Source organism: Callospermophilus lateralis, chromosome 8, assembly GCF_048772815.1.
Source record: "Callospermophilus lateralis isolate mCalLat2 chromosome 8, mCalLat2.hap1, whole genome shotgun sequence".
Lineage (NCBI taxonomy): Eukaryota > Metazoa > Chordata > Mammalia > Rodentia > Sciuridae > Callospermophilus > Callospermophilus lateralis.
Genome location: NC_135312.1, coordinates 3,298,302 through 3,325,263, shown reverse-complemented (window position 1 = coordinate 3,325,263; position 26,962 = coordinate 3,298,302). Strand labels below are relative to the sequence as shown.

The 26,962-nt window shown below is 53.0% G+C and overlaps 1 protein-coding gene across 2 annotated transcripts; it reads left to right on the top strand.

Moving 5' to 3' along the window:
* On the top strand, positions 1 to 22,298 carry Trmt44 (tRNA methyltransferase 44 homolog). 2 transcript variants are annotated; one of them, XM_076864858.2, is made up of 11 exons: positions 1 to 570; positions 2,827 to 2,941; positions 5,287 to 5,506; positions 6,739 to 6,807; positions 8,035 to 8,142; positions 8,602 to 8,673; positions 12,088 to 12,194; positions 13,975 to 14,158; positions 15,164 to 15,584; positions 17,404 to 17,520; positions 21,529 to 22,298. In XM_076864858.2, exons 1-11 carry the CDS (start codon positions 18 to 20, stop codon positions 21,756 to 21,758), a joined length of 2,196 nt encoding a protein of 731 aa, XP_076720973.1. In that variant the 5' UTR covers positions 1 to 17; the 3' UTR covers positions 21,759 to 22,298. The 2 variants fall into 2 exon arrangements, with proteins under 2 accessions (XP_076720973.1, XP_076720974.1); XM_076864859.2 differs by having other exon boundaries at positions 482 to 570; positions 5,316 to 5,506.
* Positions 22,299 to 26,962: the final 4,664 nt, after the last annotated feature.

Here is a 26,962-nt window from a genome sequence, read left to right as displayed (position 1 = left end):
CGGGGCGCCGGCGCGCAATGGCGGAGGTGGGCCGGGCGCGGGTGTGCGACCCCGGCGCGCTGCTTCCGGGCGGCTTCTGGGCAGCGGTGGCCGTGTGGCTGGAGAAGCCGCAGGTGGTCAACAAGCGGCTGAGCGGCGCCCGCCTGGAGGCCCGCGGGAGCGCCGCCCTGCCCCGGGCCGAAGCCTGCCGTCCCGGGCCGAGCGCTGGCCTAGAGCCGGAGCGGCGGGGACCCCGCCAGGGCTCCGCTGAGGGAGACCCCGGGCCGGGATTAGGACCCGAGCGGGGCCCCGCGGCTGGCGGACCTGAGCAGGCCCAGGCCCCGCTGCTCGCTGGGGATCCCGGGTCGCCCGTCAGGACTGGACGCGCCGCAGATCTAGGCTCGCTCTGGGGCCGTTTGTCCCGGAGCCTGGCCGACGGCAGCCCGGAGGTGCTGGCCTTCCTCTCTGGCCCCGGAGCCCGCTCGCCGCCCGAGGCCCCGCAGCAGCTCGACCTGGCTCTCAGAACCGTCATCCCGAAAAGGAGCGCTCGTTGCCCGCTCGCGGCTCCCGGCAGAGAAGTGGTTGTGCAAGGTCAGCGCGCAGCTGGTAGTGGAGGAGGAACGCGGCGAGGGCGCAAAGCGTCCCTTGGAAAGGCGCGGCAGGGAGCCCTCGGCGATTTACTAGTGAAGTTGTAGGTGTTTGCTTGTTTTTGAGGGAGTGTGTAGAAATGCGTGTCCGCAGTCCAGGGGTTGGGAGGTTGGTCCACGTGGTCAGAGTCCGTGAGGCCCTCGGGAGAAGGTGAGGATGGGCTCGGTCTTTAAGAAGTTTAGCCCTTAAAGAGAGAAGTTAAAGTTCAGTAAGCAATTTATGCTGACACAGATGAGAAAGAGCGTGATGATTGGACAGAAGGGAACTGACTAGTTTTGAGTGTTTTTCAAATTTCAGACATTTATTTTGACTGTGGCCTTCAGACTTAAACTACTCCCTGCCTCCAACTTTATTCAGCATTTGTGAACTTCCTACTGTTGCTGTAGCAAATTACTATGCATTTAATGGCCAAACCCAGACAAACTGTTTCTTACAATTCTGTAGGTTAAAATTTCTGGTGGTCTCTGCTGGCTTCTCTGCTCTAGGTTTCATTCACAAGGCCAGAATCTAAGAGCTGACTGACTTGGCTCTTGTCAGGAGGCTCAGGGAGAAAATCCACTTTGCAAAGTCCTTTAAGTTGGCAGAACCCTGTTGTTTAAGGTTGTAGAACTGGTGCCCCTGTTTCCTGTCTGTTCCTCTCTGGTTCCTCGGACAGTGCCCTATGCCTCTGAGCCTGTAGTGGTTTTGAATCCTTGTTTTGCTTGCAATTTCTCTGACTTCTGCCTCCAGCTGGAGAAAGTTTTCTGCTGTTGAGGACTCATGGGATGAGACTAAACCCACCTGGATAACCGGGATATCCTCCCACTTAAGGCCTGTAGCTTTAGTCACATCTGCAAAGCTATTTTTGCCACATAACAATGTGTTCATGAGTATTGGACATGAGTGTGGGTGTGCCATCCTTGGGAGACCCTCTGCCTACCACAGGCGGCAGTTGCTGTAGGTGCATTCTCCCTCCCCCAGTACTTTCTGCCCTGGTGTCCTTGTGACACTTCTGCATTTCCTCCAGGGGCCTCTCTGGCCCAGTCCAGTCTAGAATTCTTCCAGCTTTTATCAGTGGTCATAACAATCTACCTACATAATCTATCCACTAGACTGAGAGGATCAGTGAAACAGCCCACAAAGCCTTTGATCTTGCTGTCTTGCCCTGCCTTCCTTTCTCTTTAGGAGGTGATTGATGCTCCTCCTGTAAACTTCCTGGTACACTCAGTCCCTGCCAGGAAGGCTCTTCAGAGTATTTATGTCCTCCATAGAATACTGATGGTGTGGCCTTGTATTCTGCTTTGCTATTTATTAGCTGTGTGGCCCCTAGTTAGGTTTTATAGTGTCTCTGCGCCTCAGTTTTTGCATTTGTAAAATGGGGTAATAAAATCTCTTATAGTTGTAGGAGTAGTTAAATGAAATTTTATATTACAAAGTACTTGGGATTAGTTCCTGGCAGTGTTAAGTGCTTAATAACTGCTGTTTTTGAAAGTGGAGACACTCCCAGCTTTTGTAAATTTCTCTGCCCTGCTCTGGGTGAGGTCACACAGGTCTCAGAGTAACATGACTAAGGAATCATAGCTATTGGTAGCTGACCAGGGTGACACAGAAGTAGAGAACTGGGCCTGCTGTGGAAGGTGATTTCAGTTGTTCGTGCTTGGTTTATGAAGTGAGGTGTACATTCATCTTTAAATTCGATTTTGCTGATTTTTTATATTAAAGGTAAACAAGCAATTTTAGGGATAGAGCTTCATACCACCAAAGCTTAAGTTTCAACACAAATTGGCAAATTGCCTTAAGGTTAACTTAGGAGTAGGTGCTCTGCTTATATTTTAATGAGAAGGTGAATCCAGAGTCCCTGTAACCACGAGGATTCCACACAGTTCAGGGCCCAGAGTTCAGAGGCCTGGAGTGGTGTTCACTGTCCTGAACTGGCCTCTGGGGGTCACAGTCATCTAGAGCAGTGTTCAGTCCATGTCACCGCACCCTTTCCTCAACTCTTGGCTCCTGCACCTCCGCAGATGGCTATTGAGAACGAGTGCTACGTGCCTCATGCTTTCTAGGCTGTGCTTTGACTGTGATAAGACACAGTTGTCCTCCTGGAGTGCTGGGAAGGCCTCTGGAGACTGGGATTGTGACATGCTCATCCTCTTCACGCTGCCTCTGAGGCAACATAGGGCTATGCAGTGGTAATCTGTTATTATTGTCTTTTTTCCCCAGATGTCCCCAATGGAATCGTAACTTTTTTACCTTTGGAAGAAAATGAAGATGGGCATTTAGAGGTTAAGATGAACAATGTGTATCAGATTCAGCTCAGTCGTAGCAAAGACGAATGGTAAGAACTGGACAGCTGGCTCATTTCTTTGCTTTGTGGTTTTAATCAATTACTTGTCTGGGCAGCTGAAAGATTCTGGGTCACTGGTAAGCTGAAGTCCTGTCTCTTGTGCAGGATGGCTTCCAGGGTATTTTCCTGTCTTTTTGCTGGTTCTTGTTGGGTTGGCCCTGTGTTTTGGGGTAACAACCTGGCTGGAATCACTAGTCTCTGTGTCCCACATGGCAGCAGCACTCAGTTTTGACATGAAGTTCAAGTCAACTCCAGTCCTGTTGTTACTTTGTTATTTTTACAACTAGATCAGGAGAAGTGGATGATGCTCCCTTTCACAGTGGGTATTCAGAGGTGCTTATCATTAAAGTAGGGCTTAAAGACCCTTGATTCCATGCAGGATTTAGTCCTGTGCAGCAAGTGTGACATTTGGTTGATTCCATTAGTATTAAATGAACAAGGCAAAAGAAGGGTAAACTTCCTCACTACTCTTCCACTGCACCTTTCCTGAGAGCCATAGCTTATCAGTACTTTCTCAAACACTCCTGAGCTGCCTGGAGAGCTGAGGACAGAGCAGGGTTTAGAGTCAGACAGAGCTGGGCTTCCCCAGCAGTGGAGTCTTCGTGTCTGTCACTCTACCCATGTGGCCCTCACTTCCTCACCACTGAAGTGGGTCTGATGATTACTGACCTCTGAGGAAGGGCTGGGCTCAGGTCCATTGCAGGCCAAGTCTAATGGGAGTGCTTGAGTCCCTTGAGGACACCTGCCCTGAGGTCCCTCCTTATTGGCATTCTCTCTTGGGAACACAGGGGAGGCCACTCACCTCTGGCATCAACCTGGCATGTACTCATGCAGGAGCTACTGCTGGTGAGCTTTGAGGCCACACCTGTCCCTTGAGATTATGGTGAATGCACCCAGCAGGGCCCCTGGCTACAATAAGCACTAAGGATGAGCCTGCCACATGGAGTCATGCTCGCTGTTCTGAGATAGGCCACTGAGGATTGGCTGGGACCCCTATTTCCTGGTTGGAATTTCCTGAAGTGGCTCCACAGACAGCTGCTGGCATCCCCTTGAGCACTGATCGCACCGTGGGGCCAGAGGTGACTGCGTTCTAAGTTGCGTGCAGACGAGGCGGTATCTGAGGGCTCCTCATCATGCTTCCTTTTGGCTGGACTTGTGTACCTGTCATGTGCTTCGTGCCAGGCATGTGAGGTGAGCAAGTCTCACAGAGGAGACAAAAGATACGTTCTCCGTGCTAGGAAGAAAGCCAAAACAGTAAACGTGGCTCTGTTCCCATGATCCTGCATTAAAAATGGCAGGGTTGGGCCACTGGTTTTATGTCAGGCCAGCAGGGAAAGGAACAACTAATAAGCAGCCTGAGGGAGGGAGGGAGGAAGCCATGTGGACCTCTGGGGACATGGGCAAAGAGCCTCGAGGTCCAGGAAGGGTCCTTCCCAGCCCCTCCCAGATCTGTCCTCCATGGAACACTCATGGTGCTAATTGTCCCTTTGATGCATCGCAGTGGCCTGGCTCTCAGAAGACTGCCCATCTGCTCACTCTTATCACTTGGCAACCAGTTAGCAGCCTTTCTTATCCAAAGACCTTGTTTTGTGTGCTCTTAGGGACCCTTGTTGCCTGTCACCTTTGTTTTTGTAGCTTTTTCTCATCTGACCAATGAGCTTAACACTCTGTCCCTCAGAATGCTGTCCAGGTTGCAGGCCTTGCAGGGTGGTGGTGTCTTCTGGGCCCATGTTTGTCCCCGCCTGCCCCCCTGTGGACTGTGAGCTGTCATTTCTTTATCCAACATAGAGAGGGCCTCAGTGTATCTGGCCCTGCTAGGAGCAGGACATAGGGCAGTTGTGTCCTTGCTGACAGAGAATACATGAGAGACACATGCAGAGGGACCGTGCACAAGTTCTTTTCTCTGTGATGGAGTTCTGGCTAGTATTGGGGAGCCAATATACTCACGTTTGAGTAGCACACATGAAAATGCATGAAAACTACAAAGTCAGGAAGCCCGAAGCCGGGGCAGGGCTGGCTCTGCACACAGGAGGAGGGCCGGCAGTTCTGCACGGCCCCCTGCACGGCCCTGTAGCCCTGGGACTCGAGGAGGACTTCACAGCTGGCAGCAGGAGGAGTTCTTTCTGCTCTTAGTGTGTTTTTTTTTTTTTCTTTTTTTTTCTCTAGTAGCCAAAACTTTCATGACTACTTTGAGGTCATTTGGCATCTGGTTTAGTAAAATATTTTATAGTTATACATGTGTGTGTTTCTGCTCTGTTCTTTTGGTGAATAAATACATAATTTAAAATTAGAATTAAAACCAGCCCCACTTACTCATATTTTTCTTATTTTTAAAGGTTCATATCTGTTTTAATTTTCTGTCCAGAGAGGTGGCATTCGGATGGAGTTATATATCCCAATCCTACCTGGCTTGGAGAAGAGCTGCTGGCCAGGTTGGCCAAGTGGTCTGTAGAGAGCAAGAAAAGTGAATTTAAAAGCACCCTCTCTCTCATTTCCATCCTGCGGTACAGCCAGGTTTACCAGGAACTTAAAGAGAAGTACAAAGAAATGGTGAAGGTAATGGTGAAGGTGAGCCCCTGTAGATGAGGTGCCATGACCAGACCCTGGAGTAGAGCTGGATCTGTCCAGCTGCAGACCCCAAGTCCAGATGTGCCCCCTAGTGTGTGGTGGCTGCTGCGCTCCCACCTTGAGGGGCGCCCAGCACCCAGGCAAATGATTGAACATTGAATTAATTACCAGAATTCTTCAGTGTGAATTTGAAGATGTTTTAAGGAAATATGAAAAGCTCAAGTATTGAGAACGTACTCCCAGGAAAAACACACGTCGTGGTTTCTTGCCCCTCAGTCATCACCGTCACTGTCTGCGAGGCACTGAGAGTCTGGAGGGCCTCTGCCTGGGGCTGGGCCCATTCCCTCAAAGAGCCTTGCCTGTGTCCCCAACCTCCTGCCCACTACTCAGTACTTGCAGGAAGGTACTGCTCATGTTTTTACAGCTTTTAAGGTTGTTTACATGAGCTGGCTCCCTGGAGGGGTGTCATGTACTCTGATGGGAAGTGGAATCCCAGTGGTGAGCACTGGCCTTTGGGATTCCTCTAGGGCCAGATGCTGATGTGCATCTTGCTGACCTCAGCAGTGAGGCTGTGCCCTTGCCCAGCGCCTGCTTTGCCCCTTCCAGGGGACCCTCAGTGGTCTCTCTGCACGTGCCTTAGGGCTCAGGCTCCCCCACTGCTTTGCAGGGACACTGCCACTGCTGCCACGGGCTAGAGCCTTGGTGTCCAGCTCCTGGCCTGCTTCTTTCCTCCCCCACCACCTATTTCTTTGTTGTTGTTTTATAATATTTTTTAATTTTAGATGGACACAATATTTTTATGTGGTGCTAAGAATTGAATGCAGTGCCTCTTGCATGTTAGGTGAGCACGCTACCACTTGAGCCACATCCCTAGCCCCTGTTGTTTTTATCCTGATAAACCGGATCCTGTAGTTGGGCATTTTCCTCTAAGGTCTGATTGCCTTATCTACGCATCTTTTGTACATTTCTACAGCCCCATCTTGGTTTTGATCACAATACACCAGACACTTCCTGTTTTGAACACGTAGTGTGGTGATTCTGTCTTAATGGGAGGCTCATAGTAGGAGCATTCAGGTGTGAAGTTGTCCCTTTGGAGCTGGTCGTGTTTTCTCTTTTATTGCATGACCAGGTCAGTTTGACTTGTGCCTTTTGAGGATGTCTTACTGTGCAGTGGTGGGAAATGGAACAACCATTTTTGTGTGCTCTTGAAAATCTTTTAGGTGTGGCCTGAAGTAACTGATCCTGAAAAGTTTGTATATGAAGACGTGGCTATTGCTGCATACCTGCTGGTAAGAAGGTCTGCAGCATGCAGTGTGTGGAGGTTGCCCCTGGGAGGGAGGGACGGTCCCCACATCTGTAACTTATGGTGTGCTGGCCGTAGGCTTCTTGCCAGGCTTGTCATGCAGGTGAGGGTTTTATTTTGAGTGGTGCTTTTGTGTTAGCATGAAGGGAGCACGCTCTGAAGCCAACTTCAGGGTGCTGGCTGGCACTAGGCTCTCACACACACATGCCTTCCACCTCTGGGCCTGGGCCCCTGTCCCTGGGTCCTTCCTGAGCTTGCCCGCTAGCCAGCTAAATTTGGGCATGCCATTTAACTTAGTAGTTTCAATTTTCCTTTTTTTTGTTTTTTTGGCATTAGGGATTGAACCCAGGGGCACCACTGAGCCATACCCCCAGCCTTTTTTTATATTTTATTTAGAGAGAGGGACTTGCTGAGTTGCTTGGGGCCTCGCTAAGTTGCCAGGGCTGGCTTTGAACTTGTGATCCTCCTACCTCAGCCTCCCAAACCACTGGGATTACAGGCATGCGCTACCACACCTACCTAGTTTTAATTTTTTTATCTATGCAATATTTAGATCATTTTTAGTTTCCCTTTGACTTGTTCTTTTAATTTGGAAATAACAGGTTTTCTGATTATTAAAGTACACAAAACTTAAAGGATGAAGAGAAAGTGTAAAGAAACTTATTTATAAAGCTCATATCAGAAATGACCACTTAAATGCAGCCTTTTTTCCCAAATCTGGGGATTGAACCAGGTATTTGCATGTGCTGAGCATATGCTCTACCACTGAGTTACAGCCCCAACCCTGAATGTGATTCCTGGTGAACAAAGAAAGAGCAGCTTCTATGCCCCATGCAGTGAGCGTCAGGCAGCAGCAGTGGACTCCCCTGTGCCATTTGCCTAGAGGCCCAGGGCTTCAAGTGAGGCCTGGGAGTGCAATTTGTAGTTACAGGTGGCATTTGGGTTTTTTGATTATTTTGTGGTACTGGGGTTGAACCCAGGGGTGCTGTACCATTGAGCAACATCCCCAGCCCTTTTCACTTTTTATTTTGAAAGAGGATCTTACTAAGTTTCCCAGGCTGGCCTCACACTTGAAATCCTCTTGCTTCAGCCTCTCAAGTAGCTGGGATCACAGGTGTGACCATGTGTCCTGCCCAGGAGGGATTTGTGTCTGGATTGTTTTTCAACATGTGAAATACAAACTGGCTTTTCTTTGCCGCTTCTGTTTCCTTAGATCCTGTGGGAGGAGGAAAGGGCTCAGAAAGGAGTGACCACCAAACAGTCCTTTGTGGACTTGGGGTGTGGAAACGGTCTCCTGGTCCACATCCTTTGCAGCGAGGGGGTGAGTATGGCTCTGTGGCTTTTGCTAGAGTCTCTTCCTCTTCAGATTAGGCACAGGGTTCACAGCATCACTTCTGCTGCTGCCGTCTGGACTCAGAGTCAGCCTGGCTGTTAAAATGGGCTTTTCCAGTGCTTTGCGAGAATGAGTTTGTGTAATCGCTGCAAGCAGGTTGCCTGTGGGACCTTGGAGCTGAGACGTGGAGACCATTGGGGGAGTGTCAGCACCCTTCTCCCAGGTAGGGAGTAAGCAGCTTGCATGGGAGAGCTGGAGCTCGGCCGAGGTGCGAAGAGCAGAGTGCTGGAAGCACAGCCTTGACCAGGAGCCGCTAGTGGGAGTTTAAGCCTCTCTGCCAGGCACTGTTTCTGCCCTGTGTACTGCACTACCTGCAGACCTTGCATTTTTGTTGCTGGTTTGTTGTGATGTATTAAAAGTGATCTTTGGTTTCTAAAACTATTTCAGCATCCAGGCAGAGGGATCGATGTCCGAAGAAGGAAAATCTGGGACTTGTATGGACCCCAAACTCAATTAGAGGTACTGACAGCCCACGTACTTGACTTCTGGCTCATCCCGGTGGCACCTGTTGAGTGAATGTGTGTGGCTCAGCCAGCCCTGCACCAGGAGCTGAAAGTGGAAAGGAAGGGAGACAGGACACTTGAGATTCCACACCCCTCTGGTCACGTTGAGGAGTGGAAGCTGAGCTCTGGCCATGAGAGGTGCCTCCTCCTGAGCTTGCTGCGTGTGGCATGCGTCTCCTGCAGAGTGTTCCCATGCCACCTTGGGGTGATGTGCCTCCTCTTCTTAGGTGCTTGCAAGGCTGTGGATACTCCAGTGCAGTGAGTGTTCAGGACCCTGTGGGAAGGCTGTGTGTGCTTGGCCCCCACCCTCCAGTGGCTTCATGGGCTCAGCTGCCTGCCCTCTGGCGGGCTTCATGGGCATGGCCTCCATTCCCACCATACTGTGTCTGCTGCTAGGCTGCTGGATTACTAGAAGGCCTTTGTCCATGGAGTCAAAGGCATGACTATGACAGGTCAGAGTCCCATCTACTGGAGGGCAGAATGTTGATTTGAGAAATGAAAACAGTTTTTTATTGTTCCTTGGAGAGTGGAGAGGAGAATGTGAGCCCCATGTGCTCGCCAGCTGAGTCCCTTCCTTTATCTCCCAACCCCCACATAACCCACATTGCCCTTGAAACAGGCAGCAGGTATTATTATTTCTCCCATATATAGAAAGTAAAGCCTGGTGCAGTGGCACATGCATGTAATCCCAGTGGCTCAGGAGCCTGAGGCAGGAGGATCACGAGTTCAAAGCCAGTCCCGGCAATGACAAGGTGCTAAGCAACTCAGTGAGACCCTGTCTCTAAATAAAGTACAAAATAGGGCTGAGGATGTGGCTTAGTGATCAAATGCTCCAGAGTTAATCCCCAGTCTCCCCCCCCGCCCCCCCCCCCAAAAAAAAGTAAAGGTAAGAAAGTAAAAGTCTTCAGGACACTTTTAATGTCTTCTGTTGCCTTTTAAAGTGGAGAATAATATTGCCAAAAAGAAGAGAGCACTGGAGGAGGGGAGTTTGCTCCAGCTGCCCTGTGTCTTAATTACTTTTATTCTAAATTTATTCTTTGCTTGTTCTAGAGGGATTTGTAATTGCTTATACGTTCATATGTTATAGTAAGTTAAAAAATACTTGTAAAACCTCAGGCTTGAAGACCTTTGGTCCCCTGGCCATGTGCTGGGGAAGGTTCTGTGGATGTGTGTGCAGACGCTGATAGTTATACACCGAGAATAACTGGCCCCCTGATTTGGACTGTGAGGTTGATGATCAAAGCAAAAGGAATAAAGTTGAGTGAGCTGAGGTGGCTAGGCCAGTAATCCTAGAGACTCAGAGGTGGATGAGAAGTTCAAGGCCAGCCTCAGCAACTTGGGATCCTAGCACTTAGTGAGACCCTGTCTCAAAGCAAAAATAAACAGGGTTGGGATGTGCTCAGTGGTAAAGCTCCTCTGGGCTCAATAATAGCAGCAATAACAAAAGAGTAATAGCTGACTTTAAATTCCAGTGTCCTGAGGCCTCCCTTTCTTTGGGTAAGAAGTTCAAACAGTCAGGACCTCAGGGAAGGGCTGGCTGGTGTGTGTGCTCTGGAGAATGGGTATGAGGTGGGGCTGGACTCAGCTCAGTGGAGAGCCCTTGCCTAGCTTGTGTGAGGCCCTGGCTTCCATTCTCAACACCACATATAAGTAAATGAATAAAATAAAGGTCCATCAACAACTAAAAAAAAATTTAAAAGAAGAAGTTATGTTAAAAAAAAAGAGTGGGTAGGAGGTTCTCATCATTCCTCGGAGGCTCCCCAGCAGCCTGCCTCTGGCTCTTTTGGGGAGACTCTGCCTGGAGAGTTCTGGTTCCGATCTGTTTTTCTTTTTGCCCCTAAAGCTTTGTCTCTGGTCTGGAGGCGCTGACTGGTGTTCCAAGGTGGGGGTAGAAGCCCACTGAGTTCCAGTTACAAGTTCTGTCCTCAGGACTGTGGTTCCACAAGAGTGGCTTTGTTCGCTAATACAAAGTGTTTATAGATTTTCTGGTAAAGTGTTTCCTCCTGATACAGCTGAGTGATTTCTGTGGAGGGCCAGTCTAGAACTTCAAAGGTGAAGTGTGTCAGACCACCTCTTGTCCTTCAAAAACCGCTTTTGCTTCAAAACAAAACACCTGTTGGTAATGGCTGCATTGTGATGGTTGCAAACTGACTTAATTTTGTGAAACTATGTATGAAGTAGGAAAGTTGCAGTTTGCTGTATTCCCAATGCTAGTGAAGGCTTTTCATGAAGTAGACAGGAGGGCTTTGTTTCAACGGCACTGTGGCCAGAGGCTCGGGGGCAGTTATGGCAGTCACAGGTGTACAGGAGGGCTCAATTAATTCAAGCCACATGAAGAGCCAGACGGGCAGACTCAAACCTAGGTTGGGAGGGAATAAAAGAATCGTATCGCCAAAGACTTGTTTCACCTGCTTGTAGGTTGGGCACTTACTGTAGGTCCAGCAGTACCATTTTCCTTTTTTCAACATCTGTGTAAATAAAAGCACATGTCTTATTTAAGGACCAGAAAGACTATAGGATTTCAGCTCTACTCTTGTATACTTCTGCAAAAGGCCCTGCTCGGGTGGCTTTGTTGTGAGGCGTGCCCTTGAGTGGTGAGCGGTGAGTGGTCACGTACCTTCCCATGTGTTCTGACTGCGAATGACAGTTCTGCCCCTTCCCTGGGCGTCATGCTGCACCTACAGAAGGAAGGCCATTGTGGTGGCTGCTGGCCCGTCTTCCCCCGCTTCGGTGTGGAGGTTTGTGGGAATGTTGCCCTCAGTAACTGGTGATGGCCGCCAGCCTGAGGAGCACGTGAGGCGTTGTCTGGCAGGGGCTGGGTCGGGAGGCTTACTCACTGTCCGAGGGTTCACGGAAGGCAACTGGAGCAGCAGCACAGAATCGAGGCTATGTCTGTGTGTGTGACTTCGCTTGTGCTTTGCTTTTGTGAAGCTGGCTTCCCTCCGTGGGAGGCTCTGGGTGGTGTGGTGATGGTGCCTTATCTTAGCCTCAGGCCTGGCTGCTCTCCCTGGCCCATCTTCCTTCTTCCTGCTGTCAGAAGGAGACAGTTCCTGTGTCCCATCTCTCCTGTAGCTACTTCTTGGGTTCATATAAAACCATCTTCTTAATTATCAGGAGATCAGCACTCGGAAAAGGGCTAGTCATGTCCCCAGGGATGACCCTAACAGTTGCCAGTGATTTGTGCCCTTGAGGGCTGGCATGGGTAGGGTCGTCACCTTGCTCCTGGTGACTGAGGTTCAGCGAGGCCAAAAAGGGCATGCCCCACGTGGGCTGTGGCCCAGTGGTGTGTGGCTCCACAGCCTCCATCCTGCTGCCTTGGTGGCTCCACGCCGACTCGACATTTTCTCCTGTTTTTGTGCCATTCTTTAAGGAAGATGTGATCACCCCGAGTGATGAGACCCTTTTCCCTGGTGTTGATTGGCTGATTGGTAACCATTCCGATGAGCTCACACCCTGGATTCCTGTCATAGCAGCCAGGTGAGTCGACACTCTTAGTGTGAGATATCTATGTCCAGTGTTGAAAGATGGGTCCTCTTTGAAAGTTGCTCTCAGATAACAAAGGCAGACTCTGTCATTAGGTGACCTTTTGCAGCCATGATGTCTTCCAGGTGGAGCTCTCTGCATCTGTGAGACGTGGGTTGCCCTTAGAGCCTCCGTGAGGTGGGGGGCTGCTCCTGGAGGCTCCGCGACAGGTCTCCTTTGCCCAGGTTTCTTTTGAACTGTCTAAACTTGCAGTTCCAGGGTCAGGTCTGCACCCAGTCTTTATGGTGTCTTCCTCTGAGTTTCTTACTCCTAGCTAAGGACTCCAAGTGCTTAATCTCAAAGTATTCTGAATGTTTGGATCACAATGATAAGAATAACTATGGTGGGAAATTATACTTTGCTCAAGTAATTAGACTCACATTGTATTGAAAAGATACACTGCGCTGCATTGTATTTAGATATTCACTTGGTGTCTCGTTCCTCACAAGTAAAGCACTCAGAGTCACTCCAGGTGAACTGGGCTGCACAAAATAACCACACAAGAGACAGAGATACTTTTTTCTTTGGGTCCTCTGACCTTAAGGGTCTGTGAAAAGAGAGAGAGAGCACGCGCGCTGCGTGCTGAAACCTTTTATTGGGGAGAAGCCATTCAAATGAGGCAAGGAAGGGGTCAGGTTTCAGGGGGTTGAGTCTAGCTTCAAGATGTCTGCTGTCAGCAGGTTGACTGATGTCTAGGAAGGCCACACCCAAAGGCAAAGTAAGAGAAGGGGACACAAAGGGAATTTCCATTGAACATTCTATCCCAAACAGGGCAAGGGTAGGATTACAAAAGAACAGGTGAGTATACACAACCCCAGGGTGTGCCTACTCATAAGACTGTCCTTGCTATCCGAATGGGGTAAAAGACCCAGTCACGAGTCACGAGTCATGGCATTACTGTGCCAGACTACAGTGATCTTTCAGATTTCCATGGTGTATCAGGACTGGAAGCAAGTCCTTGCTTCCCTAATGTTGAAGTATAACCCCTGAGAAGCACGCCGAGGCAAGGTCAGAGTGGAAAGTAGAAGTTTATTAAAGGACAGCAGAAAAGACTTCTCCCGGAGGAAGAAGGGCGGTTGTCTCCCCTTTTTATAGCTAAGGTCTTGCATTCCTGTCACATTCCTGTCCTTTGTTCTGTCAAGGATGGGGCACAGGTGGGCCAAAGGAGTAATCTGGGCAGGAAGGACTTTTGGGTTAGCATCTCCAGGTTTGCTGGGAGCTGTTTCATTAACATTTCTTTGGGATGGGCTCTGGGTCTTGGGGACATTAACATTCCAAGAGTTGCTCTGCTTTTCCTGGAATTCATTCTCAACATGGCCTCCATTTTGGATCTTACTCGATATTAGACCCGATTTACCTAACTACACTGACTACCTGTCTTTAAATCTGGCTTCAGTAACTCAATATGGCTCCCCACAACTTGGGAAAGACTAATTCATTCTTTAATATAAAACATGTTGCCGTGCTAGGTGAGGTAGCACACACCTGTGATCCCAGCTCAGGAGGCTGAGGCAGGAGGATCACAATTCAAGGCCAGCTTTGGCAACTCAGTGAGACCCTGTCTGAAAATAGAAAGGTTTGGGGGTGTAGGTCAGTGGTAGGGCACCCCTGGAATCAATCCTCAGTTCTACCAAAAAAAAAAAATTTTTGCCAGGAACAATCTTGGCTGTTCTGCCCCTTTGTGGCCCCCATGTGGCTCTCTGCTGAGGCTCAGGTCTCTTGTGGCTGTCTGCAGGTCCTCCTATGCCTGCCGGTTCCTCGTCCTGCCCTGCTGCTTCTTTGACTTCACGGGGAGGTTCTGCCGTAGGCAGAGCAGGAAGACGCAGTACCGGGAGTACTTGGACTTTGTTCGGGAAGTGGGGCTCTCCTGTGGCTTCCACATGGAAGAAGACTGCCTCAGGATTCCATCCACCAAGAGAGTAGGTGTGCTGTGGTCCTAGGGATGTGCTGGTGTCCACGTACGTGGGCAGCTGGGTCCCTGCAGTCACCCTCAGAGCTGCTTTGCAGATGTCCTTTAGCATCTTGGTGCTGTTGCCCCTCGTGTCTCTGTTGGGGCAAGTCTGACTTTTGAGGTTGGGTTGGTTAATGGAATCAGCTAGAGTTCAGGCCCCTGGTGAGTCAGAGGTCTCACTGTCCTGCTGTTTGCATCTGCGGTCTGGTTACTTGTCAGAGACCTGGACTCTGCCTCATCTTTCGCCTGGGTGTTCTCAGAGCTGAATGCGTGCCAGGTGCGACCATGCTCCCAGCAGAGAAGCTGCGGTCCCACCGCAGGGGAGGCTCGGTGTCACTGGACTGGCTTCTCACATCATCTGTGACCTGCCTCTGCTTGGTGCCTGGAGAAGATGTTCATGACCACCATCCTTGGGCCCATCCTTCATTCAGTTACTCAGGAGGAAGGAAGCTAGGGTGTACTGAGCACCCGCACTGCACCGAGCACTCTCCAGGGCATGTGTGTCCTTGCTGTGGCAGGGTTGACACAGGTGCCTTCTCTCCCTGTCCCCTTGGGAGCTCTGCAGAGTGAATCCCTTGTCTGCTCATGGAGTGGATGTGGTCATCCACTGAGGGTGGGCCCAAGTGACGTGTCTGGAACGGGATTTGCTGCGAAGCCACTTTGTTGGCCTTTGGATACCTCTGAAGCTCTGAGTCATGAGATTTTCATGGGCTTTTATTGTTAGTTTTTTTAGCTCATGTATATTAATGTTTTTAAAATAAGGATCTTGGGGCTGGCAACATAGCCCCATGGTAGAGTGCTCGCCTAATTGCATGAGGTTCAGCACCGCCAGAAAAATTTTCAAAAACGGGTTCATCACAGATGACTTAAATTCTTGTGTGGTTTGTATTCCAGAATAAGGGAGTTCCAAGGGTAGAGAAGTGCTGGAGTATGTGAGCCTGCCAAAATGCTTATGTTGCTCTTTTAAATCCAGGTGTGTCTCATTGGAAAATCCAGAACGTACCCACCCTCTGAAGAAGTTTGGATGGATGAGCAGAGGACTCGGTATATTCGCAGTAGGCAGGGTTGCCCCCGGGGCCTGCCTGGTGGGGAGTCTTCTCCTGCTGCACCCCAGGTGGCTGCCGACGGAGGTGCCCACAGAGCCTTGGGTGCAGAGGCCAAGGATGTGTCTGAGGCCTGTGCTGCTGCCCATGGAGCAGGGACCCCGGCTGTGGAGCTCTGGCTGCCTGGATTTCACCCTAGGGAAAAGGCCGAGCCTGTGAGGAACTGCGCTTCCCTCCCTCGAGATTTTATTGATCAAGTGGTTTTGCAAGTGGCAAATTTGTTGTTAGGTGGAAAGAAGTTACACACAGGAAGTTCCCAGGAAGGAGTTCTGAAGACCTGGAATGGAGGAGGTAGGCCATCCACACTGGGGGCTGCCACACTCCTGCTGGCTCACCAGCGTCAATTGTGGGTCTTTGTAGTTAAATGCACTCCGGAGGCTGGGGCTGCTTACTCCCAACCATAGAAATAATACAGCTAGAAAGCAGGGTACCGAATGCCAGGAAATAGCACTGTTCCCTTGAATGTGCAGCTAGAATTTGGAAATGTTAAGATCGTTGAAATCCTCAAAAGAATCCATTGTGATCAAAGCAGTTGCATCTGATTGTTTCATTGTCTGAGATTAGTGGCAATTGAGAGAGGCAGGCCAAAATATGATCTGCTATTGTATTATTGATTTTATTTTATTTTATTTATTTTTTGATGCCAGGGATTGAACCCAGGGCTGCTTACTGCTGAGCCACAACTCATCCCTTTTTATTTTTTATATTGAGACAGGGTTTTGCTAAGTTCTTTAGGGCCTTGTTAAGTTGCCCAGTCCGATCTTGAACTTGGAATCATCTGGCCTCAGCCTCCCAAGTTGCTGGGATTACAGGGGTGCAGCACTGCACCCAGCTGCTATTATATTTATAATGATGGTTCTCCTGCTAAAACTTCCTGGGTCTCAGTAAGGAGGTGGGCTCCTTCCCTGCAGGGACACTGGATGGCCACCAGGGGGCAGTGTGGACTGTCTGCTGGGGTTGGTGCTGCAGACCTGCTTTTCTGGAGTCTTGGGAAACTGAGGACAGCAAGGAGCCCTTTCCCTGAACAGCATGGGACTGGCTCCTGCTCAGGTGGAGGCAGTGGCTCCTTCCTTGGCCAAATGCCCTCTCACCTGCTGCCCTCTCCTGTGCGTGATGTGGCAAGACCACAAGCTTGTTCTCCAGAAAGTGTCCAAACAGGACAGCCTAGTCAGCAGAGCCCTGCAGGGCCCTAGGAGCCACTGTTGGGTCAGGGTGGTTCTGGTCAGGTGGCTGATCTGGCAGCATAACTACAGACCAGCCCCCAAGTTACAGGGCCTTGGGTGGTCCGCTAAGTAGGCACAGCCAGGAGTGGAGGCGGCAGGCTAACTGGGCACAGCACGGGAACCCCGATGCTGAGGTGGGTCTAAAAGTGGTGAACAAAGAAAAACCACTCCAGACTTAGAGCCAACTAGTGGTAGAGAGCCAACTGGTGGTAGGCCCCAGTCCTGCCTGCTGTGGAAACCCTGAGCCCAGGTGCTAGCACCCTAGAACGGTATTTGCAGGTCCAAGGCTAGCTGGAGGCCCTTAGGTCTCTCCTGGGTGTGAGAAGCTGCTCCCTGGGGATGGAGGTACACCCTGGATCAGTTGGCCCACAGGTGGCTTCCGACACCCTTGGTTCTTGCAGTTCCTGCCTGCGGTGCTGCTGCTTACCTCACACCCAGCTCTCCGTGCCGCATCTGGCCTACCTGGAGCCCGTGCTTCTAGGCCCGGCTGGTGGCTGTGGCTGGAGCAGCCTAGGAAGGCTTGGACAGCAGGCTTGCCCCTTGCCCTGCCTCCCTGGCTTCAGATGCTGTGGGTACCAGGGAGGAGAGGGACCCAGGCCACCACCAGACTCTGGCAGTATCCTTCGACGCTCAGCCTGCACAGGACAGTGGGATCCTGGTCCTGCACAGTGTTACTCTGTCTGGCAGCTTGGATGGCAGAGCCACTGCTCCTTTAGTTCCCATTGTTGTGAGGTCTGTGTTCCATTGAACCCAATGTATAGGCCAGCTACTGGAGCTCTGAGGAATTTGAATTTGCAGGAGGGGATTGAACCAGGACCCAGCCGCATCTGCCTGGTTCCCGTTTGTAATGTCTTGTTGTTGTTTGGGGAAACCCCACTTCTCAACAGAGAGCCTGTCCTTGATGGAAGTGGCCAGGGAGCTGGACAGGGAGACGCTGCAAAGGCTGAAGCGTGAGTGTGGAGGCCTGCAGACACTGCTCAGGAACAGTCACCAGGTGTTCGAAGGTGAGGGCCAGCCTGGGAGGGAGTACGGGCTGTGGGCTGCCCTTCCTGGGCCCGGCATGTCCCACACAGGTCTCGGCTTTGCTCTCCCCTTCCTTCTTCTTCATCTTGGGGGAATCACGTCATCTTGGGGGAAGTGAACACTTTCAGAAGACCCTGGGGAGGGCGCAAATTCCCTGTGCCCACCGGGTCACTTAGGACCCTCCTTCCTTGTGTGGGACTGTGACCATCTCTCCCTCTTGGGTTCCCTTGCTTCTAGTCCAGCTTGGCCTGCCTAGCCTAGGCCCTTGTCCATCCAGGATGTACTCACCGACTGCTTTCATTCCACCTGTTGCTCAGGCATAGCAGGTAACCCTTGGGAAGGCCTGCTGGCTGGATCTCATGCCACACCAGAGCATTCCCAGGTGGTGGTTACCGTCTGCTTTGTCTTTGGCCACCTGCACACTGGAAGCATCCAGAGCACACATTCCTGTGAGAGCCACAGTGTTCAGGGAGATCAGCCTGGGCCCGGCTGGCCCTCAGGAAGGCCTGACTTAGGAGGCGACACTGAGCTGGGCTGGAAGGAGAAGAGCACTCAGGGAGTTGGGAGGACAGAGATGAGTATTGGGGGCAGAGGGAGCAGTGTGTGCAAGGGCTTGGGGCGGGAGCCTATGGGGTGCAGCTGCTGTGGCCAGAGAAGAACTGGTTCTGTGCCTGGCACACAGTGATGGTGCCCCCATGAGGACCCCGGCCCCAGAGTCACTGCTGTTGCCTGAGGGTCTTGTGCAGCGCTGCCTTCAGCCCTCATGCAGCCTGGCTCCACCGTTACCAAGGGGGCAGTCATGACCTGTGTGGCGCTGCATGGCTAAGCAGTGGACGGGAGGAGCTAAGTGGTTAGCTTGATGCTGTTTCTGTGTGACGCCCTCCTGAAGGCTGGGCGGGCTGGGCCCCCCTTCTTATTATTCTGTGTGGACCCCAAGACCCAGGACATGTGGTCAGAAGCAGCTCAGGGTTGGGTGGCGGAGAGGACCTGGCAGGGACACACGGGTGGTGGAGGTGCTGTTCGTACCTGAGCCAGCAGACCCTGGGCCTCCCGAGGGTGGCGTGCTGCCAGCTCCTCCTCCCTGTCCTCTGTGCACGCATGTATTGAGCCCTGTCCCCTGTTTATGCAGGAACATAGATGTGCATGCACTGCCCTGTGTGTGCACAGGAGCCTGGGCGTGCACATTACCCGTGGCCACGCCCACTTGCACACCCACTGCCCTCGGTGGCCTGGCTGCTCAGGTGACTGACTTCCCATGGGGTGGTATGCTGTTGGGATGGGGCCACCTACAAATGCCCTGGAGCCCTGTGTCGGGGTGGGTATAGGAGAGGGGACCCCAGGTTCCTGGGCAGCTGAGCTGTGCCTAGAGCTGCTTTTCCTTCCCCAAAGCTTTGACCAATTCAAACCCTCCTGGAGCGGGAGGCCTGCTCTTTGTTTTTCTGCACATTGTTTTCTTTGACTTCCTGATGAGCACCTCTTCCCTCATTATAAATATTATAAAGTTGCTTTTCTGTTTAGTTCATGTAGGGGGCAAAATTATTTTTGGAATCACTTCTGAGTAGGCGGGGCCAAATAAACATTCTCTTCCAGTCATGCAAAAAATATGCACTGAAGCTGGGTCTTATCTCTCTTTGAGGTTTTGTTTTATTTTTCAGACTAATGTGGCTGGTCTGGAGAAGGGCTTGTGAGAGTGGGAAGGGAATGCTCTTTCACGTGACCTGGGTCAGCTAGTGCCAGCACCCCTGTGTGGCGTCGTGCTGGGCTGCAGCATGGCCAACACTGCTGGAGCCCTGCTGATCATGCATCCGCTCCTGCCCAGGCTGCCAGAGCCCACATGGAGCATAGGTAGTTGTGCCAGCAGGCAGCCTCTGATGGGCATGTGCCATCTGACTGGTACTGGGGTGCAGCGGCCTCCCCCTCTGACCTGCACTCGGGTGCAGAGGGCCTCCCCCTCTCAAGTTGTGGGCACAGTTCAGAGGGAGGAGGAACTTGCCCAAGGGCTCCTGGCTGGTAGAGCGCCCGGTGTTGGCGCTCCTGGGGCTTGCTTCCTTCTCCACAGGCTGCTTAGTGCCCTAGGTTGAGGGAGTGCCAGTGTCAGGGCAGGGGAGGAGGCAGCAGTTCCAGGCTGCCTGCAGTTCAGGAACGCCCACAGAGGGCAGAGGAGTGCGGTCAGCACAGTGTGAGCGGGCTAGCTGGAGCGGATTTTGTTCTGTGATTCTGTTTTAAAATTAGGAACACATTTCTGTAGGAGGAGCGCTGTTGGTGGTCTGACTTTGGGCTGGCTGGAGTGTGTGCCTCTGGAGGGCCGCCCTTTTGGTCCTCGCATTCATCTGCCCAGAATGGGAGCTCAGGTATCAGGAGGGGCTGGCAGCAAGCCGTGCTCTGTCCTGGGGGTAGACCAGGAGCCATCCTTTGCCCCCTCTGGGGTCCCTCTGTCATTGATGCCCACTGCTGGGACTTAGGTGTCCTGGCTGGGTCTGTTTTTCCCTGACCTGCAGGGTCGTTCCATAATCCAGAGTAGTGGGCCTTAGTTAACAGAGCTGCCCCGGAAGGGACTGCTGTGAGGAGCCTGCCTGTGAGGAGAGTCCAGGATGACATGGGTGGGGGGCTTCAGGCCGGACCAGAGACTCCTTGTGTATGGAGTCATTTGCCCCATGGGGAGTCTGGTGGATGCTCCTGTCTGCACCAGGGCTCCTCCCAGGCATACTTCAGGGGGTTCCCAATGACTGTGTTATGCCCTGTGCCTCTCCAGAAGGTGCTACTGTGGGAAGATCAGTGTCCTAAAGCTGCCCTGGCCCTAGGTCAGGTTGCACACAGGGTCACGCAGCCTTAGGGCTTGAGCATCCCTGAAGACAAACCCCTTTTAGGCCCGTCCATGCAACGAGGCACCTCTGTTGATCTCATTTCTCTGGTTTCAGAGGAGAATGTCCACCAAGGGTCACTTGAGGGCAGCCAGGTGGGCTGGCCCTGCAGAACATGGGGTGCTATGGAGGCTGGCTGGGGCTGTACATGCTCTTCTTCGGCTTCTGAAAGTAGGCGGCCAGATTGCTCAGTAGGAGCCCTGTTTCTCTCAGCCTTCCTATCTGGGTGGGTTTATAGTTTCCGGTGAAAACCAGGAAGGGTTTGGTTTCCTTGGCTACGTTCACATGGAGCTGGTGACTTCTTGGAATGAAGTGGCCAAGGAGAAGCCCCGGGGGAGCCTAAGCCTGACCTGGGAGGCCTGGTCCTTAGCCCTGCTTGCCCATCGGCTCACAAGCAGGCTGTAGTGGCCTGCAGCTGCCCTGCCCGGTCACACCCAGCCCCCCAGCTCTGAGTCAGTCCTGGCCATCCTGGGTCCCTCTGCTACAGGCCTGGGCCTCCAGGCAGGCATCTGCATCAGTGTGCTCGGGAGGGTCAGCTGCCCTCGTCTCCATGTGTCCAGGCCTGCTGCCCCCATCACCACCGTGGGCATCTGAGGGGCTCTGGTTGTGGCACTGTGTGACCCCAGTGTGGGGCAGATGATAGAAGGGCTTGCACATAGCCCCCACCTCAGGCTGCCCAGAGGGGACTCTCCCCTCCTGCCTCGCCTGTCTTCTGCTGGTGTGCTGAAGTGTTCTTGAAGGCCAGCCCCCAGCCCAGATGCCTCCAAGTGTTTCCCATCAGGTGTGCAGGCCCATCTGGAACGGTATAGCAGGCAGTTCTGTCCCCCTGAGGCTCCCTCTTTCCTCACTGGCTGGATCTGGATCATTCCCGGGGCTCGCCGCCACCCTCTGCACCTCTCCTGCTCACCAAGGCCTTCCTGGCCGTCTCCCGCTTGATAACCCACTGTGCACCCAGGTTCCCAACACTGGGGCACTGCCTCCTCCCTCCACCAGGGGAGAACCTTGGTGCAGTCTTCTGCACCTCTGACCCCGCACCCTGCATCAGTGCCACCCATCCAGCGGATGTCGACAGACCCACGAGTGAGTGGGCTAGTAGTCGATGTCTCAGCTGTGTCTCCTGCTCCTCAGTGCTGAATGGGCGAGTCCACCTTCGTGACTGGAGACGGGAGCTGCAGAGGGAGAAACCACCTGAAGCCAAGCGGAGTCTGTCCTCTGAGGCCTTCAAGACTCGCATCTGTTGGTTCTTCACCCATCATCCCGATGGTTGCGTGCTGCCTTCTGCCTGCTGCCCATTTGCCCACGGGCCTGGGGAGCTGAGGCCACCCCAGGCCTCTAAGAAGAAAAGACAGGCCCCCTGAAGGTCCCTGTACTGTGCCAGCGGCCTCTCCTGACTCCCTGCAGACGTCATGGTGGTCAAGCATCTCACACACAGACCAGAGGAGCAGGGGATTCGAGATGCACCCAGCCTTGTGACATCAGACAATGCAGATTCTCAGCAGGTCTCCTCAAGGGGCCAGCTGGGGCATCCACTCAGATCCTTTTTGGGCAACTGCTGACCAGCAGGAGCTGCCACACCAGCCTCTTCCCCAGGGGCGGCTGGCACTCTGCAGGCACATTACTGGTTCAGTCCCCTGGCTTCTGCATTGAAAGGCCTCAGGCCTCTGTGGTGTGAATTCCCAGAGCCGAGCAGCGGGCACAGCCCTCACCTGGCTGCGCCAGGTGGCTATGCGATCAGAAGGGGTTCCTGTGCAAGGCTCAGAAATATCTGTGCCTTCCTGTCCTCCATGGGCCCTCCACAGGAGTGTTTTGACAGTTCTTCTGATTGCTTCCAGGTAAACAGTCCCTATGTGTTTACGCTTACAATTATTTCCACAATTTGCATAAAAGATCTCATCACACACTGGTCTGTCACTTACTTTCCCACAGTGTGTCCTGGGGACTTGCAGTGAGGATGTGTTGCTCATGGTCTCCTGTAGCGGTGTGGCTCTGGGTGAGGATGCTCTGGGCTCTATTCTAGAGTAAGAGAACTCACAGGGAAGGTGGCTGTGGGCACTGCAGCATTCTAGGGTGGGGTGGCCCCACAGGCCTACCTCCAGGAGGCCCTGGGTCTCAGTCCTGTGTGGCAGGTGTCGCCCGCCCCATGGCCCCTGCTTCCTGAAGCCCATGGCTCAGCAGTGCTGGGAGGAAGCTGGTGCCATGGGAGCAATCCAAAGTCCAGAGCCGTGTCGAGGGGCTGGGGCTCAGCAGTACAGCACTTCCTCTCGCTGTGAGGCACTGGGTTTGATCCTCAGCACTGCGTTTAAATAAAGATTGTGTCCACCTACAACTACAAAATATTTTTTTTTAAAGTTTGAAAAAATACTGTGGCCAGAGTCACACAGCTGCTAGGGCTGGGGTCATTGTGTTGAGGCTCCTTCCTGGGAGGCACTGGCCAGAGGGCATGCTGTGTGACGGGTGGACTGTTTGCCTCTCGCTCTGCCCGGGCACTGCGCTGGGTCCCCTCTGTGGCAGGTGGAGCACATTTTCAGAGTGAATCTGGTTGATAAAGTGACACAGTTTGATGCCAGTATAGCCCGATGATATTTAGTTGGTGCATGATGGGAACCCTTGAGTTACACTGTTTGGACATCTCTCCCCTGTGGCCAGGGTCAAGGGCAGGCCGCAGCAGCTCCAGCTGTCCTGCAACCTAGCTCTCATGCCGCCCTGGCCCTGCAGTGGCAGGTGCCTGGGTCCCTTCTACCAGTGGTGGCCAGAGCATCTAACTGTCAGGAAGAGCTATGATGAAAGGTAGGAGAGGGACCTGGGGCCCAGCTGCCCTGTGCAGGAGCTTCTACTCCTTGGGTAGTTAGGAGGCTGTGATTCTTTATCAAAAGAGGCCTGAAGGTGCCTCCCCTCTTGTTCTGATTGATGGGGTGGGGGTCACCCCTCTGGGCTTTTCTATCGTTCCCAGTTGGGGCTGCCACAGGAGGTAGTAGCTTTTTTCCCTTGTGCAGGGCAGAGGTGGTGAGGGTGCCACTGTCCAGGGGGATGCTTGGGGCCAGGAGAAGGGGTTGCACCTCATTTGGAGCTAAAAGCACCCGCACAGGCTGTGCCCCATGTTGGAGTGGCTGTGCACGCTGAGCCCCAGGGAGAGAGAGGTAGGTGTCAGGCTGTGGGAGCTACTGAGCCCTGATGGCCATACTCCAGTTAGGGGTTGCCCCCTCCACCCTGCGGAATGTCTCTGGCCTAGGGACCCTGGCCCTGTCTAGTTTCTGGCACAGGGATGGCCCGCCCAGGTATGAAGTCAACACACACTGGACACAGTTCAAGTGCCTGGTAACCTGTGTGCTCACTGGCACCTGCGGATTTTTTTCTGCCCTCATGCTCTGGTCAGTATTTTGGTCTTCAGAAATCTTCACGGTAGAGAGTAGGGTTAATTCTTGAATAACTCCCCTTTCAGGAGTTTGTTTCAATTCGTGGAACTCTTAGTATAGTTTTTGTTATTGAGGTTTTGGATTTTTGTTTTGTTAAGGGTTGAACCGGGGACAATGCTGCTGAGCCCCATCCCGAGCCCTTGTTGTTATTTTCTTTGTTTTGAGACAGGCAAGTTGCCCAGGCTGGCTTTGAACTTTTGCTCCTCCCACGCCAGCGGGCGGGGTGGCTTTCCTGCACAAGACTAAAACAGCCAGTGGGGTGGGCACTCTTACTGAATTGTTCTCAGAAGTGGCGATTCTCGGCCAGGTTAAAGGCTACTGTCCCTAGAGCTGAGGCAGGCAGGCGGGGCATGGAGGGGCCTTGTTCTTTCAGAGCTGTTTCAGACCCCAGTAGAGCCACACTCCTCCCTGGGACCTGGGGGCCTACGCCAGGCTCAGTGTGTCCACGGGTGAGAAGAGGGGGCTCCTGGTTTCCAGGAGCTCAGTGCCAAGGATCCAGGGCCACGCAGGCATCATCACTCAGGTGCACGGGGCCCTCGGAGGGTGCAGGCCAGGAGGGGTGGTGAGGAGAGAAGGAACCAGGGTGTGTGCTGGGAAACACTACCAGCCCAGGCCGACCTGTTCACGGGGCCTCAGCACTGAGCAGGTGCTGCAACCTTGGTCTCTGCCTAGGGGATGATAACCCAGGCCTGTGGCACAGATTCTAGAAGGCTGACTGTTTCTGCCCCTGCAGACCCTGGTGTGTAGAAGTGAGACCACATCTCCTGCACAGTCTCAAAGTCCCCAGCCCTGGCTTCTGCTCCCAGCCATTCTACGGTGCCTGTTCTCCTGCACCCTGCAGGCTTGTTCTTTGTGGGACCTTGCCCACCCCTCATCGAGCAGGAGGGGAGCTCCTGGGCCCTGGCTGGGTGACTGTGGGCCTTGGGGTGCAGCCCTGAGAGTATGTCTGGACTGATGCCGAAGTGTGTCGGGCCTGTCCCCATACCTGCCACCCCAGGCTCTGAGCCTGCCCAGGGCTACACCGGGGCCGTGCCGGGTGAGTTTGTATCCACACAGTATTGAGGGGTGTGCAGAGATTAGGGTGGGGTACCCACACTTCTGTGGCTATGGGCAGCACTTGGGACCTGAGGGCTGAGGCCAGGGGGATGCTCACCGCCAGCCTCTCCAGAGGCCAGCTCAGAACACAGCAGCAAGACCGGAGCTGGTCTGTGTCACACGATCACAGAAGTGATGTTTTTCGGCAACGCTCCTCCACCTTTGCTGGAGTCCATGGAGGTAAGCTGCAGGCCCTACCCACACTCGGGAGGCTGTTCAAAGGCATGAGTGCCAAGGGCAGGCTCGTGGGCATCTCAGAGTCTGTCTGTTGCTGTCTGTTGTGCTCATGCTTGAAGACAGGACGTGGGCACTGCACATGAGCACCCACACAGGACACCCAGGCCAGGTGGGTGCTGTTGGGGTGAGGCAACAGAAAGAGGGAGACACCCTCTGCCCACGCGACAAGAGTGGCAGGCCCAGCTTGGTTTCCTTGGCTTGTGACCTAGGGCAGCCTCCTCCCTGGGTCTCTGCTTCACCTGCTAGAGGAGGGCTGGACCTGGCTGGTCCTCATCCAGGGACATTGTTCCCACCCTCAGCTGCAGGGTGGTCTCCATACAACCCCTCTGAGCAGTCTTTGCACTCTGTACATCTTTCAAGGTGAATGGCTCAGGCCCTGGTTGCAACTTTCTGGCCTTGGCTGGAACCTGTGCCCTGGGGAACAAGCTTCAGGTTCATGTGGGAATCCAGAATCTGTGGGCAGTTGGCCTTTGGGGCCACATGCCTGCTGGTGAAGGCAGAGAGCACTGCTCCAAGATGGCCCCTGCATGGTCTCCTGGCTTAAAAAGTGAATACCGTGAGCTACGCTGCATCTAGGCTGTCCTCCCACCCTGGAGGACCAGGCATGGTCAGCCCAGCAAGGGCTCTTTGCACCCTCGCTACAGCACAGGAGGCTGCCCCTCAGCTGGGAACAGAGGGACATGGTTCCTCTCTGGATCTGTAGGCCCTTTCTTGAGATTCTGCTTCAGCCCCATGACGGGCAGTCATGTGCCCCACATCCATGTCTGCTGGAAATGTCCTGCGTGGCCTAGTTTGGAAATAGGGCCCTTGCAGAAGTGGTTGAACGACCATGAGGGCGTGCGGAGTTAGGGTGGGCTCTGACAGCGAGGGTGTACTGAGGAGGGGGTGCAGACACTGAGAAGATAGAGGCAGAGACAGACTGGAGTGATGTGTCCACAAGCCAGGGAGCTGGGGAAGGAGGAGGACCCAGAGCCTCAGGGAGTGTCGTCAGAGGTGGCTCCTCTAAGTGTCAGGGTCTGGTGGCCGTGGCCTGCCCAGTGCTGGTGCTGGTTCTGGGCTCAGCTGTGGGAGCCACTGTGTGTGTAGGGAGTACCTGCCCGAGGTAGGGTGGCTGGGGGCCACTTTAAATCCTGGGGCCGAGGACTGCTGTAACCTCAGGCATCTTGGGCTCAGTGTCTATGAGGCTCCAAGGATGGAGACCCCAGGTTCCCTGTGTGGCCCTGCAGGGGAACAAGTGGTGGTAGATGAGTTGAGGTCCCAGGCACAGAAGGAGCCTGGCTTGCACCTGGCTCAGAGAGGGGCGTGCAAGGTACACTCGCTCTGCCTACACCAGATGGTCCTGTTATAATGTCATTATGGGGCAAAAGGTGCAACTCACGCAGTCCAGGGGGAGAAACAAAGAATGTCCACACACTTCTGCCCTGGTCAGTGCTTTATTCCCTCAGATCACTCAATACAATTTCACTCTATAGGTTCTTGACAGTCCTTAATGCTAGTCGCTGCAGTAGCCATAATCAGTTCACAGCAAACCATTCTAGATTAATTCTAAGCACCGCAAACACACTTAATCCTGACAGGCTCATGACAGACATGCCCTCTGCGTGCCAAGTTCAAGTGTCAGATCAAAAGTCTCAAGCCTTAGGCTCTAAGTCCAGCAGATGCACACTCACTCAGACCAGATGCACACTCACTCAGACCAGATGCACACTCACTCAGACCAGATGCACACTCACTCAGACCGCCGTGATCAGGTCAGGAACCAGGCAGGCTTCTCCTGGGGTGGAGCTGACCGCTGGCTGAGGAGGCTCTCCCCAGGG

Bases quoted from the DNA above. Each gene is read 5' to 3' on its own strand.
- Trmt44 (XM_076864858.2), top strand. From the start codon at position 18: ATGGCGGAGGTGGGCCGGGCGCGGGTGTGCGACCCCGGCGCGCTGCTT. The intron at 8,674-12,087 runs GTACTGACAGCC...CCATTCTTTAAG, and splicing joins GACCCCAAACTCAATTAGAG to GAAGATGTGATCACCCCGAG. The intron at 12,195-13,974 runs GTGAGTCGACAC...GGCTGTCTGCAG, and splicing joins ATTCCTGTCATAGCAGCCAG to GTCCTCCTATGCCTGCCGGT.